Below are 23,309 nucleotides of genomic sequence, written 5' to 3'. Positions count from 1 at the left end.
GGTAGGGGGGGTGACACTGCCGCCTGTTTTAGCCATGTCCGAAAATTTAGAAACCAGTACGTCTCAGTATTTGCATGAATTTTCAGCATTTTTTTTCTACATGTATAATGTATTTAGAAGCTAATTTTTGAATTAACTATAGACAGGATTCCTGATTCCGCCTCTTGCATGTGATTGACTGTCTCCTGACCAAATAAATGTTACGTAACCTGATGGAAAAGGCAGCATTTAAAGCCACTTGTGGATGTGTAGGTTCATAAAGATTGCTCACACATGAATAAGCTTGCACCGCAGCTGAATCATCTGTTATGGATTGGGTTTTAGTGTTGTGTGTGTGTGTGTGTGTGTGTGTGTTTGTGTGGTGTGATGTGGGACATGCGGAAAGAGAAGGCGTGGGGGAGTCAAGGAGAGAGATAAAAGCAGGGAGACGAAAGGGTGTTAATGCGCTTCACCTCCCCCCTTTAAGATTATGAACATATTTTTCTATCTTTCTGTACCTGTATCTCCACTGACATTTTTTGATGATTGCCTCATGATGAATGACTGAAAAGGCCATTTCATTAGGTACCAAACAAGTCAGTTCCTTGTCAAAGTGTGTTTTGACTTGAAGCACTAATGATCAAGTAACCCTACACCGTACATGCAGTATTGATGTCTGTTATGCAACAGGTACTACTGCCCCCTACTGGGTGCCTTGTGCTATCATACTTTGCCAGCTTGTTAATTCAACGAAAATGGCATTCATGAGAACGAGAAGAAAAAACAACAACAACTACTATCACTATCTTGCCGTAGAGTTTTCATTGACTAACATTCAGGATATGCCGAACCTTGACCTCATTATAAGACAAGTGAAGATTTTCAACAGCACTCTTCGGTATTCCCTCTGGTAAATTAGCCCTTCAATCGGTAGTGCCTAAAGCATCCATTACAAGCAAAGAATTGAGAGATAATAGAACCAGGGAGGAAGGGGAGGTATCACTATTTGTTTGTTGAGGTAAAGCAGTGTCGTTCCCGGAGCCTTAGAATATACTGTATGTGGGTATTTATTATTGTCCGGTTTGCTGCTTCTTCTTTATTGGATCATTTTTAAATGAATGAATGGACATTTGAGTAATGAGCTTTGGAGTAAATCCTTTACATCATAATCTGAATAATATTTATTGGCAAAGTAGTAAAAATGCACAAGGGAATTTGTCTCTGGTGGTTTATATAACATAATGAACACTTAGGCTGGATTTCCACTGATCAGAAAAAAATAATAATGTCAAATAATATGTCATTGTTCATCTATCGGAACAATTGCCCCTGACAAGTATACTACTTGTAAATGACATTCTTTTCAACGGGGCCAGGTGGGGGAGAATCGGATTTTGCTCCACTGTAAATGTCAAACTTGGAAACAACTTAACTGATGAAACAACCACCAGAAGATGACATCATTGCCCCATTTTATACGAAATAAACATAGTTTGAGAGTCCTTGGGAGTAATGGCTGCATTTTGGTGCAAGCTACATTTTTCTACTGTCGATGATAAAAGAACGGGACAAGGCAGAAAGGAGAGATTGTATTCTGTCATTTGGCAGATTCGGTTTATACATAATTATTGAACATTATATCATGTGGTTATTCAAAATTTCTAAATGTTCTAAAATGGCTGGCAGTGAATGAATTCTCCACTGTAAGGCAGAAGGTACACAATTAACCTGTGTATGAATTTTTGTGGGCCTTGGTTTAGGTTGGGAATTTCTGTTCTGGTATACCATCTTGATGCCTTTGGTGCATTGGGATTTACAGCAGTTTTTTTGTTTTGTTTTGTTTTTAAGTTCTAAAATAGTGCATTTTTGTTGTAGATTAGGGATGGCACAATTACTGGTTTGATTGTTTACAGTGCTTTTAAAAAGTCAACGTTTCAATAAACATGAATACTGGGAGAGGGACTTCTAAGCAGTAAAAAATATCATTGGCTGTTGCAGAGTTGAGTAAAGAGCCACCCCTCTAAAGTTAATTGTCTCCAATTAATTTCCCCGGGCCTTCTCCGGGAGCAGAGAGGGGATGGGTGAGCAGTTATGCACAAAGGAAGAAGAGGAGGGAGCAAGACAAAAGACACTCTATGCAAAACACAGATGACTTTTTGCCCTAATTTGTTGGAATTTAGATGTTTCTGGGGTTGGTGAAAGATTCTGGTTGGTAACCCGGTGGGTGGTAGGTGTTGGTCGGTGCTGGATTTCACTTTTCTTTCTTTTCTTTGATCCTTCCTCGGGTCTCCTGACAACTTCATGACTCTAGCTGGATTCTGAAGTAGTCGGTTTAGGTGTACGGTATGGGATTTTTAATAGGTTTTAGGTGAATTAATGAGCACACGCTCACACCCACACACATATGCACACACACACCCGCACATGCACATACTCACGCACATACAAAAAATAAAAAATAAAAAAAGAGAAAAAAAAAGACAGAGAGCAATGATGACGACGTGTCGAATCGGTAAGATTACCGAATGAACAAGAAAAAGTATTAAAAAAAATAAATAAATAATTAGAATATAAAAGGGAAGCCTATTTGAGGTATCTACCAAATAAAATATATAAAAAAGACTTTTTGCCGAGTTGATTAATGTGCATTGTCCTGGACTCAGAAATTTTGTGCAAATTCATAATCCTATTTTTCAAGTAAGAATGCTTTGGATGTACAAACTGCATCTTGCGTGCTTTTCCATAGATCCAATAAATTGTTGTTCTATTGATGGTTTTTTTTTGCACTTATTTTATTTCAGTATTATCTCTACAAGGCTCCACTGTTTGGTACTTAGCGTAATGGTGACAAAAAGTGCTGATCAGACATTTTGCTAACATTTTTGAAGGTGAAAAAAACTTGATGTAGTAGCTTTTAGTCATTTGCTGTTAAGCTGGAAGTCAAAGAATGAAAGTGAAAGCCATCTTTTGAGTGAACTCCAGGGAAGCTCTCGCATAAAGCAGTGCCTTTTTTCATAAGCTTCTTAGCCAGATGATGCTCAAACTCATAGAACTCGAGTGGCTTTGCTGCCAGAGTGATCAGAGGAAGTTCTCGGCCTTGTCAGATTGCAGCCAGTATGCGTGATGCTTAGATGAGATCACACTCTGAGTCACACGATTCAGACAATTGAAATGTTTTTTTTTCTTCCTTTTTGCAGTCTCATTAACAGCCTTGTTTTTATGCTGCCATTTTGCGGGTTAAACAGTCAGTCCTTCTCCATTACTGCTTGCAAATTAACAAGACGACTTCATTAAATGAAAATATGATGAGTCACAATTCTCATAATAAAGTGCACACATGTAAACATGAAAACTATTGGCTTCATTTTGCATCACATGCATTATTCTTTGTATGCTGAACATATTGGGCCCTATTATTTAGCCTAGCGCAAAAAGCACAATCTAACTGCGTGCATGGGTGGATTTTTTTTTCTTTTGCTATTTTTCTTGACAAGTGCAGATAGAATACTGTTTTGCTCCAATGTGCCCTGTTGTGGCATGGAATGCAGCTGGCTCCCGGCCAATCGAAGTGGCTCCCCTTTTTCTCTTTAAAATCAGGGTGGTCTGTAGGCGCACATAGTGCTTGACATTACAGAAGCAAGAGTTGAGTTGTTGGGGGCTGCGCATGAGATTGGTGGACGCAAGTTGTGTTTATAAAGGTAAACTGCAAAATGCCTCCTTGCGGATGATGTTGTTGGCCACGCGTGAGACGTGGGCAATTGGAGACCGCCTTGCACCCTTGACTGTGCATCTGTGATTGTCTCACGCTGTTGTCATATTTATGAATGAAATACGATGACATCAACCACACACGGAGTACCGAATCTCTCTGCCTGTGCCTTGATCAAATCCACCAAAATTGAGATACACCACCTGCGCCACTAGATAGACCTGTTTTTTGCGAGTCTAAAATGTAGTCTACCTTTTGTAACCAAATAGCTAGTTGGTCTGCCTGCTTGGTCACACTAAATTAGACATGCCACAGCACATTTCTTTTGGCGAGATAATCCATCCAACTCACATCGACAGCATCGGCCGTGGTCAGAAATCTGGCGTCACGCACTGCAACATTTCTCCTGCAAATAGAGCAGGGCAGGTTGTTGATTGTCATCTATGGAATGTTCTCCCACTCCTCTTCAATGTCTGTGGAAAGTTGCTGGACTTTGGCAGGAAGTGGAATGCGCTGTCATGTGCGCTGATCCAGAGCATGGCGAACATGCGCAACGTGTGACATATCCGATGAGTATGTACAAAACCTTTCAAAAACTGGGATGTTTTCAGTTTCCCGGAATTGTGTACAGATCCTGAACACCACTTGCAACATTTGTTGAATTTGTGATAGAACAGCACATTTTAGAGTGGCCTTTTATTCTAAGGTGATAATCATGCTATGATTTGCCACATGGGCTCACCAACAAATATTTTGAAAATTTGAGAGAAATTTTGTCAGCATAGAAAATGTTTTAGCGTTTTGATATAAGCTCATGATAAAACTGTTAAATGTATAATTGTGTTCTTGTACGTCATCGTCATCCCAGACTGCACCTTGAAAGCAGATCTGACGTGTCTTGTTTGTCTCTTCTTTGTGCGTGGAGCACATCTGGGATTTGTTTTTTCTGTCCTAACACATTCGAGATTCACTCAACTTGATGATGAATTGTCAGGTCAAAAGACACACACACAAAGAATGCCAACATTGTGAAATTTGAGACCCCACTGCTCGCTCCACGGAATCACAAAGGGAAAAGAAAAGCTGTGTGTCGAACCCTTAGTCATGAGCGAACGCTGGCAATGCCCGGAAAGCCGGGAACCCGTTCAGTAAACCCAAAGCATTCTCATATGTCACTAAAAATGAACACCTACGACCTAACATGGCTTCTCCTCTGTTCGCAATATGAAATGTCAGCAGGGGTTTTGCTGTCCAGCAGAGACACTTTTCATCTGCAAATGTAAGAAGCCCCCGTAGACGGCATGAGAGCAGACGGAGGCGGCGTATAAGTGCGGAGCGAGAAGAAAGCAGAGGAAAAAACAGCTGAGAGGGAAAGAAGAGGTGGAGGCGGCGGTTGCGGTTTGTTGGTGGTGGGCGTTCAGGAAGAGAGAAAATTAGGGGAGTGGGAACCTTATCCTGGAATAGCCAGTGAGGAGATCTCGCAGACTCCACCCTCCATCCTCAACCCTCCCCTTACTCTCTCTCTGGGTCTCTTAGTTGAAGCAGTCTGTCATTTGACCAGGGCAGTTGACAGAGGCGAGCGCGCTACATCACAAGACAAGATAAAGCCGGACAGGAGGACAAAATGCTCAGTGGAATTTTCGCTCGGCTGTTCATCACTTCCTCACTGGATTTCTTTGCGGCGTCTTTTATGGACTAAGGAGGAGGCCAAAGTGATCTGCTTTTTGTTCCTGCCGGGATTTGAACTTTGAGGGGGCGGGAGCGGCGGGCCATGCCCACCTCTGCTCATGGTCCAACAGCATGAAAGGGGGCCACCATCACCATCGCCACCACCGAGGCTGCTGCGGCTGCCAACACTTGTTCCGGAAAGTCCTGACTAAGTGTGGCTGCTGCTATGCCCGAGTCAGAGGTCAGTGTCACACAAAGCTCCCCTCTCCTCCACATTTGCTTCTCGTCTCTACTTCTCATTCCTCTTCTGCCTGCGCCTCCCACTAAAGCAACAGGTGTGACACACACACACACACACACACACACTCCTCCGAGTGAGTGAAAAATGAGGTATTCCTCATATAAAGCGGCCGGAGAAGAAACAGGAAAGGAGGATGTGCATCACGCATTCTTGCACAAAAATCCAAGCGGGATGAGTGTGTTAATGTGAGGCCAAGTTACAAAGCGTCTTCCTGGCTGGAGAGTGCGTCAGTGGGGAATGCGCGGCACGTGGCTGGATGGAACACAAGGGGGGGAACATTCCATGGTACCCAAAACACCCCCCCACCCGAACCGTGCTGTAAGTTGTAATGAAGCAGTCCATTAAGCTGCATTGTGTTCCAAGTAAAAGCAGCGGGGTGCCGCCGAGTCATTGGACGCGAAAGTCAGAAGTCCGTGTCGCATCTTGCCACCATCGCACACATGTCATCGACAGCATTTGGAGCGATCGTATGTCAAAGTTAATAAAACAAAAGTGTCTGGTGGCAATATGTGCTGCGGTGTTCTCACCCTTTTACAAGCCTATATGGAAGGGATAAACGAGGAACCAACCCACGGAGGCCATGCACATATAGGGGGTCTGTGGGGGGTGCTCATAAAGAAGGCTTTAATATTATTGGCTGGCGTTTTTGGATAAATACCAGAAATTCCTCGAGTTTAATCTCTTATGTAATAGATATTTTACTTTTCCATAGCCTGTACCTCCCTACTGCACTTCTTACATGTTATCATAGCAAATGGGCTGCTATTTAGGTCATGATATGGAAGCACGTGGGGGATCGGACCGAAGGAGGATGTCAGATTTAAAAGAGGTCACAGTAAATAAAAACGCAATAGTTTACGTTTGGAAGCCTAAAACCTCATGATGTTGCTTTACAGGCAGGAACGTCTGGGTTGCTTCCATTCAAAATGTTCAGCAGCCTCTTTGTTTAACTATTCATGTGAGGCTGATGTATACAGACAGCTTATTTAGCATGTAAAGTACATTTTGATGTACAGGAGCTACCATTTGCTGTGGACATCATATCCAGTTTCCAGAGTAAAGTAGAATCTATAATTAGAATATAGCTTTATGGTTATTGTTGGAAGACAATAAAAGGTAGTTTAACAGCTCTCAGTTTAGCAACTTATTGGGAAAAAAACGATGTATATGTATACGCATATATGCAGGATGTCAATATTATAAACTATTGCACTTGCAATGTAAATAGAATATATATAAAAAACAGGGCAGTGTGTCAGTGTTATGTAAGGAAACGCAATATTATTATAATGTCGGAAACGATGTGACTGCCTTAATACAGTATGCCATGGTCAACTTTTGTCATTTTGCGGAAGAATGATTAAATGTTTTATGGCGCAATAAAATCTGAAAGATTTACAGTATAATCGTTCCAATTTATATCAAAAATATGACTTCATTCCAAACATGCGTCAGATCTTTCAGTATTTCATAAAAGATGATAAGTAAACATTCACTGCTGCACTGGCATGCAAGCTAATGCACTTCCTTTATGAAATTCGGAGTCTTCTTTTAATATCTCAACTTAGGCAAAGCCTAGTTTAATGGGAGGCACCGTGTCAAAATTGCAAGTAAACCTTGACTGAGACCAGCATTTTCCGATATGTTTTTTTTTTATTAAGGCCAATACAGATACCGATTAGTAGTCAAGGAGACCAATATCCGAAGTTTCAAGCTGATATTCATTTTCAGTAAAAGAGAAAATATTATTGTCAAAATTTAAAAAAAAAAAAGATATTTTTGTTATTTTAATCAAAAACACAAATAATTGACGGCTTTGTTTAAAAATTTGAACAAAAATTGAAGGGAGCTGCCAGAGTCAAGTTACAAACTAAGGAAATAAATAGTTCCTACTGGAGAAAAAGTTTTCCGAAATTTCAACAGAATTTCTTCATTTTATTATTATTATTATTTATTTATTTTTTTTCAAAATAAAAAGTGTAGGGAGTGTGTCAGCATAATAATTTTTTATAAAGTGGAAATTTAAATAAATCCATTGTCGAAAAGTTTCCTGATCTCACAGAGCGACAAATGCATGCGAATGTAGCTAATTTAAGGTTTTCATCAGGGTTCGTAAAAGGTTTCAAAAGATCTTCGCAGACAGTAAAAGTTGTCTGAATATGTTAGAAATGGTTTTGTGGAAAGTAAAACTTGTCTGTGAACATCTTACAAAATATGCTGAAAACCCTAAATTTCGCTTCGTTCGCAAGCATTCACCGCTCAGTGACATACCAGTTTTATCGGCCTTTAGATTCGTAAATGCCGATATTTGTCAAAATGCCAAATATCGGCACCTGACCCTAATATTTTCCCTTCTAAAAATCTCACAGTACATCACCAAACAAAAAATCAGTCATACAAAGTATATAAGCAGAAATAATGATGTCTCAATTTATTCTCAAATGTACTTTATTGGTGTGAAATTTGGGTCAGTTTAGTTGCAACTTCCTTCTATTATTCTAACTTATATGAACATAAACAGGTTGATGCTCAGGTTCACAGTACCTTCTGTCATCTGGTGGAAAAACATTTCATTGTTCAGCCTGTCACTATTTGACAGACGAACAAAAACACATTGTATTTTTTTGATAAATTATATATTTTTTTTTTGACCAATAAAGTGATATTGAATCATTTCCTGCAGTAGCTCTTAGGAGCTCTCAAGGAACGCTATTTAAAGAAAAAAAAAAGATTGTTTTTTTTTTAAACGTCATTTTAAAAAACAGATTTAAAACACATTAATATTTGTTGACTTTCATGCATGAGACTCTTTTGTTTGAGCTACGTGTGTTTTCAAAGTGCTGTATAAATAAAATTGACAATAGTTGGGCTTCATTGGTATAGTTGTATGGGCCATTTCTCTTTTTACTCTTTTGAATGCTGCAACAAAAATAGAGGCTTCTTCTTCTTATCAGCGTCTGTGCTTGTGTTGTGAAGTCGCTCATCTGCTTTGAGTTTGAGTGTGTTGCGAGTTCACAGATGCTGTGCAGCATCTCTGCTCTCATGACTTACCGTTTGCCTCTGCTTTCGGCGTGCACCCGTCTGTGGACCTTTCGTCTCAGACGTCGGCTATAAACTTTTTCTCCTGAGCAGTCATGGAATCTTTTTGTCTTGCATTTTTTGAAGGCCACTCTGGATAATCTATAAAATTGATGATGTGCGTGTAAATCCCCGTGGATTAGCTGTTACTGAAAGCATCGCGGCGGACCATCTGTCACCGCCGAGCATCCGGTGTGGAGAGATTTTAACATTTTGGAAAAAGCCAGTTTGTTGAGCATCAGCTTGATTTAAGATCTTATAAACAAATTATTTCGGTCTTTTAATTTATTGAGTTTGTATTACTCATACTACTTTACCCATGTTTCATTCATCTTGATTGGCTGTTAAGTACTCACTAGCATGCAAATCGCAGCAAGGTCAGTGTTATTTGTGTTGCGACAGATCTTTGGCAACAGTAAACAAAGGGTTTGAGCCTTATATTGATTAGTCTCGTTTTATGGGGGAGGGGTGTCATACAGTCTACCAATACCATTCGTTTATTATTTATTTTTTTAACAATAATAATAATAAAAAGCAATTGACAGGGACTCATCCCCTATTGGATGACACACGTGCACTTTGGTGTCACAATATGCAGGCTCTCATTCACACAGTTGTGTTCTCAGCATTTTAGCCCCCCCCCCCATAGGGCGTTTGGAATTCTTGTTGTTCCGAAACCCTCTCCTCTCGTAACCTACTCTTAATCTAATGATTTACGGGCTTGTTTCAAGTCCGCTCATGTCTTAAGCAGAGAGGGATGGCCGGGCTTCAACAGAACAAGCAAATCAATGCAGTAATTCTCGGTAGCCCACCTCTTGTTTTTCGCCAATGTGCACAGATGGTTAGAGATTGGAAAAACGGAGAAAATCCAAACATCGACAATTGAGCTGTGGGATCTTTTTTTAATTTTTAATTTTTTCTCTAGAGCTCAGTATTGTTCATTCAGTAATTTTACCGATTTGACATGATTTGAGCTGTGGGATCTTAATGCTGGATTTGATATTTGTTTCAAAATACATCATACTGTATATATTGCATAATGATGTGCATATCAGTCGGTCTGACTGACCAAATCAGGTCTGAAGCAAATGCTTTGTGCTTTCCTTATTTATACACGATCATGTTGAAAACGTGATTCGTCTTTGCATCCGAACTATTTCGCCGCATGCCTATTGGTAAATGTTTAGGACAACCCCCTTGTTATCCAAATTATGGCCGAAGCCAAGGCAATTATTCACAGAGGTGGGCGTGTCAATCAATTTTGAGTGTTCATCAACAGTCGGGACACCCGGTGGGTGGTGGGTGGTGTCTGGGTGGTGTCTGGTTGGTGCTGGATTTCACTTTCCTTTCCTTTCTTTGGTCCTTCCTCGGGTCTCCTGACTGCCTCACGACTCTGGCTGGAAGTGTTCGGTTTAGGTGAACGGTATGGGATTTTTTAATAGGTTTTAGGTGAACTAATGAACACACACTCGCACGCACGCACACATGCACACGCACATGCACATACACATTCTCACCCACAAACAAAATAAAAAATAAATAAAAAATAAAATAAAATAAATAAAAAATGTCAAATCCGTAAAATTACCGAATGAAAAAAAATAAAAATTAAAAAAATAAATAAACAGTCGGGACACCCTTCGGTCATCATCAATCTGTCAATATTTCAAGCCAAACGGAATTGTAATCAATAATCCGTCATTCGTCAATCCATCAGCAAAATGGGATGTCCGTTATTGACAGAATGCCGATTTTATTGACGGATTGACGATTCCATTGACTTCCAGCAATGCTTCGCTCGTCAATTTTTCAAAGTTTTCCCGGCAATCGGCAATCGCAACAAAATGGTTGTCCGTACCAGTAATACCCTGTTTTAAGTTAATACCCTGTTTTAAGTAATGTTTTAAAGGCAGTATTTTAAAACATAACTCCTGTTTGGAATCTGCTTCGATGATTTTCTTCCTTTACCAACTCGCCTTGGTGGGGAAGTCAACAGCTGTGTCTTCGTCCCACATTTGGCATCTCTTCCCAACTAATATTCCTGCTCATTTTCTTTTCTTCATTGTCTTGCTTTTTGCTTTGTGTTTCACCAAAACAGCTTGTGTGTTGACTGAGGCATGTAATAGGTTATCACAAGGACAGCCCCCAGCGTTACACACACATGGTGCGTGTGCGTGTGTGTGTGTGTGTGTGTGTGTACTCCAAATGATAACAACACAACATTTTATCTAAGGTTGCAGTATTAGCCGGCAAAGATTTTCAGCCTTGTGTAATCCTTGTGTAGAGACACTACCTCCCTGGTAGAGGTAATAATTCAGTAGCGCTAAGGCAAATGTAAAAATGAAATAAAAATGAAATAAAAATGAAATAAAAAAGAAATAAAAATGAAATAAAATATATCATTGTTGGAAGTGGTAACTTCCATCACGGGTTCATCACGTCGATATTATCAAAGCAAATTGATTATGTGGTTTATACAATACGGAAACATGATGATGAATTGCCTCTCTAATGGTTTGGTTCTTACCACGAGATCAGAAGAGGTTTTGCCTTCATTTTTTTCCATATGATTTTTGTTCAAAGCCCCTTTGCTTCTTCTGAGCGTCACACCTCTTTTTTTTTGTATTTGCTGGCATTTTAAAATAAAATAAAGGCACTTTGTCAGTGCCCTTGAGCAGAGTTTCTCCGCGTCTAAGCCTTAAGACGCTTGGCTATTTTTTAATGACAAATCGATTGTGCTTTGACAGAAAACAGCCCTGTTGGCAAAAGCGGGGGAAAATTGTGGCGACAAAAGCAGCGTGCCTTTTTATGTCTCAGCTGGAGAACCTGTTTTTCCCATCAGCTTATAAGGCAGACTTTAGACATTATGGAAAAAGCAACAAAAATAGCTGAATTGAAGGTATGCTGCTGCACTGCTGCGGCCCGACCTCGTGTTCTGAGATATTTTTAATCTTTGCCCCCGAGCCCACCCTGCACCTCGTCATCTCCCACCCGGCCGTCTCCATATGATTTGTTTCATTGCGTCACGTGCATGCAGACAGAGGACAGAGGGAAAGGACGAGGTGACCTGTGGCAACCCGGTGTTCCAGTCATCAATTCTGGCTGAGTGTTGCATGATTTGTCGGTTTGGAATTTGAAGAGCAAAAGTAGCATCGGGATCCTTGCATTAGTCTTCCCGTTTGGCCCCCTCCTCCTTCTCCTCCTCCTCTTCTTTCAGACTGTCCGGCATACAGCCAGTCAGCCGATTATTAATTATGTCCTCTCCCCTTTTCACAATGTTCACTGTCTCCCCTTTTTTTTCTCTTTTTTTTTTTGCTCAGCATTTGCTTTTGCTCTATTTGCCCAGATTTATTTCCACAGCTCCAATGCACCTCTCCTGCAACCTCCTTTTCTCTTCCCCATGGCTCTATTTGTAAATGTGTTAAAAGAGGCGAATGAGGGAACAAATTATGAAACACAGGAGTGCATTCCATACCTTGTTTAGAAAGAATTCTCCCACAGCACAAGAGCGCCAGAGCAGCCGCTTCTTTCACTTTTGACCCCACTTTGGCTCGCTGGATGTGTACGTCTTTTATTTGACTTGACATCATCCTTTTCAATGTATCCATTTTCCCTTTAACCCTCTTATCCGTTTATTTTGGAACAGTGTTGTAATATGATTTCCAACTGACTAAAGTTACAGCAACAAGTGATGATTTCTCAAGTAAATGCTCCTCTCCTCGCTTTTTCCTAGAAAAGGATTACAGTGCAGCTGCTTTTAAATGGCCTAACTGTTAGCTGTTGGGTTTTCTTTAAAAAAAAAAAGTTTTTTTAAAGGACTGAAGTTGTTAGGTGACAATCGTGAAAGGCAGCCAGAAACTAGAAAGACAATTGGGTGCAGTGGTGCAGAAGAACATTACGGCCATGTATTAAAAAAAAAAAAGTGAGAGACAAAATAGTTTTAACTCGTTACAACAATAAATGTAATATCACAGGAAAAAAATATTGTTAAAGCACAGCCCTTGTTAGGAATAAAGTGGTCGGACAATGGATGGATGGCTAATAATACCGTTGATGTCAAACCTAAGGGGAACAGTTTGAAACCAGTAATCATGTACTAATCAAATGTTAAATACTTTAATAGTGGAGTAAAATTTCAGCCTAAAAAAAATCTTTTAAAATTTCTACTTTAATCTCAAAGATTATCTTACTTTTTCCTGTCAATGGTGTCTTTATGTTTGTAATGTTAATCGAATAAATAAATAAGTTTAAAAAGTTAACTGGTTTGGATAGCAAAATCACTTTTGCATGTCATCTGCAAAAACCTTAGTTAGAGCACTGTACTGACATTACTTTAAGACTCCAAATGAAAGTCAAATGAGAGAACATCAGGTTGCCTTCAATGACTAGAGTTTGTAAATTCAGGTCATATTCAGTGTGGTCTGTGAGTGGCTCCTCCCACTGAAGGATTTTGTCTATTCGCGTGACATCCTAATGGCCAGAAGCAAAAGCGCTCTGCCTCAAGTACCGGGGATTTGAAGTGGAGCAGTCAAAGGCTGACAGGTGCAGAGGATTTAGAATTCGAAATGAAGCCATCTTTTGTGCTCACTTTATTGTTTTACAAAAAGCAACATCCACAGCTGTTTCTGTGTAAATATTGTTGATGCTAACTGTGAGACATAAAAGTGCCAAGTCCTGTGTTTGTGTGCCCACAAGGATAGGTTGTTTTCTCATCTTACCATTGTCTTAATCTTTTGTGTGGCTGTCCCTTGCTTTCTCCTTTTGGGTTTGGTTGCTATGGGGATGCGCGGCAAGTGAAGTGGAGAGCCATGGAAAAGGAATGACAATATTTGTCTGGAAAGCCCATCATGTCTGACTGAGAAGTGCGCTCGTAGCGGGGCACATCTGCGGGTCAGCGTTCCACGTGTGTGTCTGCACTGGTGGCCCCTCTCATGCTCAGTTCAGTTCTGCTGCACAAGGCATCCAAATTTGCTCGGAATGCTGACACTAATGGTTAGGGTTGACCCTGAGTTGAGTTCACTGCCACCATACAGTATACCACTCTTATTTTGCTCGCAAGTCAAATCAAAAAAGTACAGTAAACAAGGCAATGGCTGGAGGTTATTTCTGTTTTTATTGTTTACCATGGAAAAGCTAATTCTATCTGCACTACTAGCACCCTGGAATAGATTGTATTCAATTTGTGGGGTGGATGGGGGTTTGGTGGGCGGGTGCGACACCAGCCCCCGCCCGGTTGGGGGGCGCCCCGCTGGTCGCTCCTCTTAACTCACTGCACTAGTTTTGCACAATACACTTTTATAGACATATAGGGCACATAACACACTTTGGAGGTGGGTGGGGGTGGGGGGGTGGTGTAAACACCATCTTCGCCCTACAACTCCCCCTCCACAATGCACCACACAACTGTGTGTGTGTGTGTGTGGGGGGGGGGGGGGGCATCGGTTGGGGCAGACCGCAGTATAGGTCTCCCTGATTTGTTGGAATTTAGATGTCTCTGGGGTTGGTGAAGGACTCTGGTTGGTGGCCTGGTGGGTGGTGTCTGGTCGGTGCTGGATTTCACTTTCCTTTCTTTTCTTTGGTCCTTCCTCGGGTCTCCTGACGGCCTCACGACTCTGGCTGGAAGTGTTCGGTTTAGGTGAACGGTATGGGATTTTTCAATAGGATTTAGGTGAACTAATGAATACACACACACTCGCATACAATGATGCAATGATGATGACATGTCAAATCGGTAAAATTACCGAATGAACAATACTGAGCTCTCCAGGAAAAAAAAAAGAAAAAAGATTGTATTCAATTTCAGTGGTTAGGCCGACTTACTTAGGTTTTACTGTTAAGGTGCAAGTGCACTTCAAGTTCACAGATATGTGCAAAATTACACGCAATTGTAAGTGGATATCTGATAGCACCAGATGTGCGTAAGCGGGGGTCAAAGGCGTACGGTAGGCTGTACGTCCGCCTAGCCAAGTAGGCACCGCTTGGTCTCTGATCTCACCTCGCGCGCATCCTGACGACCGCGGTTGCCATTTGGAATCACAATGAGCCCGCTTGGATTTAATGGCAGTCTCGTTTGCCAACGTGTGAGTCATTCGTTTTCCCTCCTTTGGTGTGTGCCTGGATAATCATTATGATCATCAACGGGGAGTGCGTACGTGTGTGTATGTGTGCACTAACTACCAACTGCTCCCCTGACTTCCAAGTGCACAACTGAACAACATCTCCACAGCAGAGCACCCCTGAGTAGTGTGCTGGGGATCCCCACAGAAGAGTTGTGACACCAATAGTTAAATAATTCAAACCAACAGCAGAATGACAGAATCGGGACTTGATTTACACTTAGATGTTTATGTTTATGTTTAATTTTCAGACTAATGTTAGCGAAAATCAAGGGGTCGCCTCTGTCATTAGCGACATATAGCGAGTTTTAGCAATGCTTAGAGACATCGGTGTGTTTCTGAAAGACAGATGGTGACTATTTGGGACAGTATTCCCAAAATTAGCAACTATTTACCACTCCTTTGCTACTGTTTGGGAATCTTTGAGACATTTTGGCAACTCCTGCAGTAGTAGGCAAATCTAAAGCCCGTGTCCCGTTGAGGGACGAACGTTTGCAACACTAGCGAATGTTGAATTCACGTCAGGGTTCGTTCAAGATCACAGCGTAAACGTTCACTAAACAGTCTTTATGGTCTTGTTGCAAGGAACTTCGAACATGTTCAAAATGATGTGAAATTAAAATTTTTAGCGTCACAAATGTTTGCACCCCAGTGGGATACAGATCCAACCCAGGTGCGCAAACCTTTTGTAGAGACGGTCGTTCAGTAACCAGAAGGTCGGCTGTTTGATCCCCGCTGTCCCCAAGTCATTGTGGAGAGGTGTCCTTGGGCAAGGCACTTCACACACGTTGCCTCCAGTGTTACTCACACTGGTGTATGGAAGGTGTGAATGTTTGGTGGTGGTTGGAGGGGCCGTAGGCGCACACTGGCAGCCACGCTTCCGTCAGCTTACCCCACCACAGTGTGAATGTGTGAGTGCATGAATAATGTATCCATTCCATTGTAAAGCATCTTTGAGTGTCTAGAAAAGCGCTATATAAATCCGATGCATTATTATTATAATTCCCCAGAATTAAATTTTATGCTGTCCACAAATTTAACACTGTCCTAAAACTCATCCAATGGTGTTGTAAAACATAGGGTACTCCTCATTGCCTTTTCTTTGTGCCGTTTCCTCTTGCCTGCCACGATAATCAATATGGAGAATGGGTGCTGATGTCTCACGAGGAGGCAAATGCATGTGAACAAATTGGTTCATGTATACAGGAACCATGCTTATATCGTCTCTAGTGTTGTCGAAACAACAAACACTTGCCAGTGATAGTGAAACAGTGGATTCAAGAAAACCAGTTTGTGACAAGTAAAACTAAATCCTGAAGAAACTCACAATTCCCCATGTTCAAAAGCATTCGCCATTCAGTGAGATACGGTCTCTTCCCCAAAGAAAGATGTCAGTCAGAGGCGCAGGCAACATCTGGAATTGTCCCTACTGTGGACAGCGACGATGACGTAGATGGCGCAACCTTGGACACTAGAATGACACCTCTTAAGCTGCTTTGACTGGATGGGTTGAGTGGCTTCATAGACAGAACGACTCGTGCAAGTTGTTCTCTTCTGGACGTTCCTTTGTTCCTTTACACTGATTATCTTCTTCCTGTTACTTAACTGTGACCGTGCACTCCTGGAAGCATGGCCGTGTGTCTACTCCAAAAGTGGGTCAGTAGGAGGACAGGAAATCTCTGTTCCCTTGTCTGTCTCTGTGTCTCTGAGTTGCTTATACGCGCACACGCACACGCAGTCAGACACTCTTTCATATCTGCAAAGGAAAAGTTTGTTATTGCATAAACAAGCATATGGCCATGATTAAGATAAGAAATTGTTTGTTTTAGTAGATTTGAAAAGAACCTTGCACCTATTCTCTTTCATTTTAAAGACTGATTTGTAAGCCCCATTAAAGGTGTTAGCTTAGTCCATATCCACACGGAACCGGAGACAATTTATAAAATTCCTAGTTTCCATGTAGGCATGATTGGCTTTTGTCTACATTCCCTTACTTTTCTAAATCAATCATTTCTCTCTTCTAATTTTTTGTAAGTCTCTTCACCTTAATCTCGTTGCAGATTTCATTAACACATTGATAGTCGCCACAGAAGACGTCTTGTCATGATCATTTCAGTATGAGACTTCTCTTTTTAATTATTTAATTATTTAATTTTTTTCCTTTTTCCTGGAGAGCTCAGTATTATTCATTTGGTAATTTTACCGATTTGACATGTCATCATCATTCCTCTCTCTCTTTTTTTTTTTTTTTTGTATGTGTATGTGTGCGTGCGTGCATTCATTAGTTCACCTAAAACCTATTAAAAAATCCCATACCGTTCACCTAAACCGAACACTTCCAGCCAGAGTCGTGAGGCCGTCAGGAGACCCGAGGAAGGACCAAAGAAAAGAAAGGAAAGTGAAATCCACACACCGTAGTATGAGACTTCTCTTAAACTCCGCTTTATCTGCCAAGATGCTTTTGCCGGCATGTGCGGCTCTCAGCAGATTTGTGGCGGAGCAGTGCTTTGTACCCAAAGACGGAGTTATGTGTTGACATCCCAGGGGCACGACCCAGCCAATACTGCACTGCAGACAGATATGGAGTGCACAAGTGGCAGAGTATAAGTATTTAAAGGGGGAGGATATACAGCACTGGGGTGGAGGGCGGGCAAGATGAAGAAGGAGGAAAGAGGAAGGGTGGGAGTCAAGCGAGTAAAGTCAACTGCCGGTATGTATTATTCACAGATTCACATGAACAAAATGTAAACACACACGTATGCTATCAGAACAATAGTGCTAGGACACACAGTCATGATGGCTACAGGAAACGTCTGTTTCTAACTTTGTGGACACAGTTTGGGGAGGTTCCATTAGAGCCTGCTAGGATTCCATTTGAACTGCATCAAGTTCCCAAAACTTTAAATTATAGTAATGTACTAAAAACAATAGCAAAAGCTTAATCATCGAGTGACAGTGGCAGTACAAAGATCAAAGCTACCCAAAAAAGACAGTGATGTGATGTCATTAACGAGACACTGTAATATTACATTACAAAATAATGAGTATGGAAATGTGACAACTAAAATAAAATGTGACAAATCCTCATCCATTAAGCAGGACTGTAGTCAAGTTCACCTTATCGAGTCCAAGTCAAGTTCCAGTCAGAGTCCAAGTCAAAGCTGAGTCCACAAGGTCCGAACCCCAGTCCAAGTCTAGATGAGATCAAGAGTAAACATTAACTTCAATGCTTCTTTTTGTTCGAATTCATAAGAAAGAAAAATACTATTTTCACAATCACAAAATTAGAGCAATTGCATTATGAAACCACGAACCATGATATTTTCTTTCCTTGATATAAATAAAAAAAATGTGAAGACATGGAGCTTGCCTATTAACTCATTCACTGCCATTGACGGCTATAGACGTCAAAAATTCATTTGAACTATTTCTATTAGTTTAAAAATGTTTCTACTTTTGTTAATAAGAGTATGAAAACCTAGATTTTTTATTGTGCATTTGTACAAGTGAGTTAACTAGTGAAGTCATGCAATTTTTAATTTTTAATTACGATTAAACATTTTAATCGTAATTTAGACGCCCTGAATTTTTAATAATCTTTAAGTCGCGTCAGGCGATTAAATGTTTTAATTGTAATTAATCGCATGACTTCAATAGTTAACTCATGATTAATCACACATTTCATATCTGCTCTAAATGTACAACATTTTTTTTTCTAGGTTTTCATACTTCTGTTAACAAAAGTGGAAAAAAATATTAAACTAATAGAAATTGTTCAAATGAATTTTTGACGTCTATAGCAGTTAATGGCAGTGAATGAGTTAAAGGAAGAATATTGGAGGGTGACGACTTACCTCTTTTTGTGGTGTCTCTGGAAGTGTCGAACAAACTCTATGTGGTGCCTTATGTGTCCGAAATTGTCTAATTACAGAATCTGCAGGTTGCGTCATGTTTTTTTTTGTGTTTTTTTTTTTTAAGACGTATGAACGCCAGTTCTCAATTGTTGTTAAAACCCAAATTTAAAGCTCCGCTGTTGTCTGACATGACTAAAAGAAAACGACTGTGTGCTCTGGTACTCGCGTTTAGATGGCATACTGCCTGGTAGCCATGGTTACCGGGTGCCCAATGTCAATGCTGGTGTCTTTTGATAACTTTATTTCAAGTTTCTTGAAGAAGGGCATTCATTTTCGGGAATACAAACATAAGAAATACAGCATCGAAAAATATTTTGCAAGTCCAAGTTAAATGCCAAGGAGTCAAATCTGAGACAATGAAAAAAACATGCCGAGTCTGGACTTGAGTCAGAGTCCGGATTTAAGTACTACAGCTCTGCCAATAATCGATGCAAATCCTGCCTCAAAGGGTCCTGCACCTATCGAGAGTAGTAGCCCCTCAGAAGGGCAATAAATTAGACCGCAACTAAATCTAGACAATAGTTCCCATGGTCCAAACCCACTATTTTCTCCTCCCAATGTTTGTACTTTAAATAAAGTTCCTGCAATCAAAATAAGCCAAAAGTGTAATTTAGTGGGATTGGAGGTAGTGATACAAGTGAAAGTGGAAACATTCTAGAGCTGCAGAACAGAAGTACTCAAATGTCTTTTCCTTGCAAATGACAGCTAGCAATCTATGGAGTCCATCACAATACCGTTTGGGTGATACTAAGTGCCTTGTTGTCTCCCTTTCAGTCTGCACATCCTCCTTGCTGAGTGTCCATTTCCTCTGAGTGGGTGAAATGCAATATAGCGGTAGCGCCAGGGAATAAAGGAATAAAGTTGGCTGGGTGAGGCAGGACGGATAGAAATGTGATGTTGTGTTATACCGCTGCACCCCCACACTTGTAATCTGGAGGTGCCGTCATTGATTGGCAGTGGCTCGGCTGGATATGTTTACAGCTGTGATGAGTGTAAGACCATCTGCCGGCTGCCCACCCAGCTGCTTGGTGTGCGCAAGGCTGCCTTTGAGACGACAGAGACCTCCAAAGTGGAGTTGCTGTGAACAAGTATGCTCCATTACCGTCCACGCTTTTAGCCTGATTTGTCCGCTCAGCAGCTCTCAGACCGAGTGATCAATAATAAAGGAAAGTTGGATCAAACAAAGCCGGGGTGGGGGGGGGGGGGGTGCTCGCAGCCCATCCATCTACATCCAATCACTCAAAGCTGTTTTGTTTGTGTGAGTAGATGTTTGCTTGTGCTGTACTTTTCTTGTCGCAAAGCGCAACGGCTCTGATTTAGTGGATGGTTTGTGATTCTCTGGAGGATATTCAGCCAGATGTTTTGCCCCTCTTACATGACTGGGCAAGTTACTTGTTGATTCAATTTAGCACAATAATCTCTTACGCCACAAAGATCTTGTGAAAACGTGTTTTCCTTTGGGTTTCTGAAAAACAGACACAACAGTCAAAATGATCCCTGCTCACGTGGATTTACAAAAAAACACTTGACTTTTTAACGCATGCAATGTCACTAATTATTAATATCCGATCGTATGTTGTTCCAGGGCTTACCCCAACCTCAGAGAAGTAAGCGTGTCATGATTAGTGTTGCCAACTTGGCGACTCTCACTGAATCTGGTGACTTTCCATAACCTCTTGATGACTTTTTTTTGTCAAAAGCGACTTTTTTAAATTTAATTAACTCAATTTATGCCTCTCCCATAACATTATTCCTCTCTCCTACATATTCTATTTTGTCAATTATGCAAATTAAGCAATAATAATGTCCTTTAGTGACTTTTAGGACAGCCAATAGCTACTTTCCTTCCTGGGGATTTGGCAACACTGGTCATTATCTGTTTTTGTTGACTTTGTTCAGTTCAAATGTAGTTCCGTGCCCTGTTCATATCTCATCAACTCGTTAGATATTTGTTTCCACCTGTTCTCATCAGTCCTGTTTTTTTGTGTCTATCAATCAGCTTCCTGCAGCCACCCGTGTCAGTTAGCTTGCATTTAGCATTTATATTAAGCGTTCATATGTTTCCATCTTCTTTGCCTTTTTTTCCAAATAAACACTTTTTTTTAAAATATTCATCTGGCCTTGCCACCCTGCTTCCCTGCACGCTGAAAACAGTTGGGACAAAAATAACCAAATATGGGCCAAAAAAGGATTAATCCAACTTTGTAGGTTAATCATCCTAAAAGTTGGGTCAAATGAAGAACTCACCCCAAAACATTTAAATTTAGTTTTTTCTTTTTTGTAAAAAAAACAACCCTTTTTTGTTAAATGAAAATAAATAAATATAAATAAATCGCTTTTTGAGCTATATTAGGTTATCATTGACTTGGGTCAACTTGACTCAACTTTCCGGGCTGGTTTCGTACAAAACCCCTCAAAAATGGTCATATTGTACAAAGTAACCCAGAAAGCAAAACCCATTTTAACTCAAATTGAGTTGTTTTTTTTACTTTGTTTTGTCTTCCAGTTTTGCCACAACTCCACCACGAAAACCCACTTCTCTGACAAAATGTGTGTGTTATAAGTACAAACAAACCTCTGGTTGGTCATTCTTGTTTTGGTTGTGGTGTACACTGTAACAAACCTCTCTGAAGTGCAGATCTGCCGCTGCATGGTGGAGACAACTGCTGCTGCTGTAATTGGGCAAAAACTGCACTGCAACAAATTTATGTAAAAACAGTAAAAAATTACAGCATTTTCTTGTTTTTTAATTTTACAGTATTTAACTGTATGCCGCAATGTATTATGTGTAAAATAAAGTGCATTATTATTAACTGTTTCACTGCCAGACGTTTTCAGAAACGGGTTGTCCCCACTGCCAGCCGATTTAAGCATTTTGAGTGATCTTTCAAGGTCCACAGAAAATGTTGTGTTTGGACTATGGAAACATACATACTACCAAATGAAAGATTGGACTCTCAGCTTTCATCAGAAAAAAAAGTTTGTTTCTACCTTATTCCGTTCTTCAGTAATCAACAATAGAAAATGGTTACTTTCACCGAAATTCTCTGTTTTGAAACAAAAAACGGAGAAAAAGAGCTTTTTGTGAAACGATGTTATTTCATGCACTCTAGTGAATTGTACACTTCTTTTTGTCCATGAATGATGCCACAAACACCTAAATAGTGCTTTACTTCTGTAAAACGCTTTCACCAACAATGAAAAAGTGTTTTTTGATTGCAAAATACGTTTATTTCCATTCAACAGTGTAACAATTTGACAAAACAATTTCGCAAACTATTTACAAATGTGTGCAACTGTGGTACTACTTACAATTATGTGGATGTTTCAAATACAGTTTTTCCTTTTGTAACGCTCTCCTGCGTGCAAGGAGACGCCAGGACTCGCACAACAGTTTACTTTCACTTTCGCATTGGTCCGTTTTGCGTGCAAACGTTACACTTTCTTGACGGCCTTTTTTTCCGGGGAATAAAAAGCAAGTAGCAGACTGTACACACTTCCTCCGATGAATATGCATTGGACTCGGGGCACTCTCCGTCGTCCGATCGAACGTCCGCCTGTGCGTGCTCGGTTGCGTTCCGCGTTACGACACCGTCATAGCCGCCGCGTCAGCGGTTCCAATTTCGCCGTCAAGCTCGGATTCACCTTCATCATCATCGAGGATGATCACCGTCGTCATCAATGTACTATTTTAGCGTTGGTCGATGCCTTTCGTCTTGTAAGTGTAGAGCTGCTTGCAAACGCTCGCCATTGCCCGTTCCCTCCTCCATCTAGCTCCATCTAACGTCTTCTACTGCCGCGTCAATGCTTCCCAACCACGGAGTCACCACCCTCATCTTAATCTTCGATGATGATCATCGTCGTCAACAATGTGCTTTTTCAGCGATGCTTTTGGTCTTTGAAAAAAACGTCTCGGGCGTGAGCTCCTCGCGACCGGCCGCCATTTTTCCTTTGTCTTCCATTCTCATCTCCTGCTCGACGCTCTAGCTCCGCCTCTACTGACGCCCACCCGATCTTGTCAAAAGAGAGTCATCGCTGCCCTCTAGGGGCCAAAAATAGTCATTAGGCACAACAGACCGGCTGGAAACTTTCACCACAGCTCCGGAAGCCTTGCCCGCACCCGTTTCAAAAAAAAAAAAAAAATAAAATTGGATGACGTCTTTAAACGTCATTGGCAGTGCTCCGTAGGTTTTTACTTGACGTCTATAAACGTCAATGGCAGTGAAAGAGTTAAAAACAAAATACCGTAATTTGCTATATAAGTAGCGGTCAAATACTGTACAGTTTGTTTTGGCATGTATATATGTAGATTACATGTAAATACTGTAAAGATTGTCGGATTTTGGCGCTAGAACTCCTTAGAGGAGAAGGAGCAAATAGCGGACCCTGTATTGTCACCGGAGCAAGGACAAGAATTCAGCAAATTGGTGAGTAATATTTTAGTGCGATGGCAGTCTGCATCGTCTTCACATGGCATTTCTCAGATAAACAGGCAACGTTACAGCTAACATTCATTTATGCACTCGGCTGCAAAACGAGGATTG

General features: G+C 40.9%; 1 protein-coding gene across 6 annotated transcripts in view; it reads left to right on the top strand.

Moving 5' to 3' along the window:
- The window catches only part of arhgef25a (Rho guanine nucleotide exchange factor (GEF) 25a), a 75,039-nt gene that overhangs the window by 27,348 nt on the left and 24,382 nt on the right, over positions 1–23,309 (top strand). The window contains exon 1 of one of the 6 annotated variants that reach the window (XM_077572620.1): positions 5,063–5,597. The exons of the other annotated variants lie outside the window; for them this stretch is intronic. Coding sequence (XP_077428746.1) covers positions 5,489–5,597 — 109 coding nt within the window. The 5' untranslated portion in view covers positions 5,063–5,488. Of the gene's footprint in view, positions 1–5,062; positions 5,598–23,309 lie in introns of those variants that run through there. 6 annotated transcript variants of the gene reach the window in all.

This window comes from Vanacampus margaritifer, chromosome 1, assembly GCF_051991255.1.
Source record: "Vanacampus margaritifer isolate UIUO_Vmar chromosome 1, RoL_Vmar_1.0, whole genome shotgun sequence".
Classification (NCBI taxonomy): Eukaryota; Metazoa; Chordata; class Actinopteri; order Syngnathiformes; family Syngnathidae; genus Vanacampus; species Vanacampus margaritifer.
The sequence above is the reverse complement of the archived record's forward strand: the minus strand, read 5'-3'. Positions and strand labels throughout refer to the sequence as shown.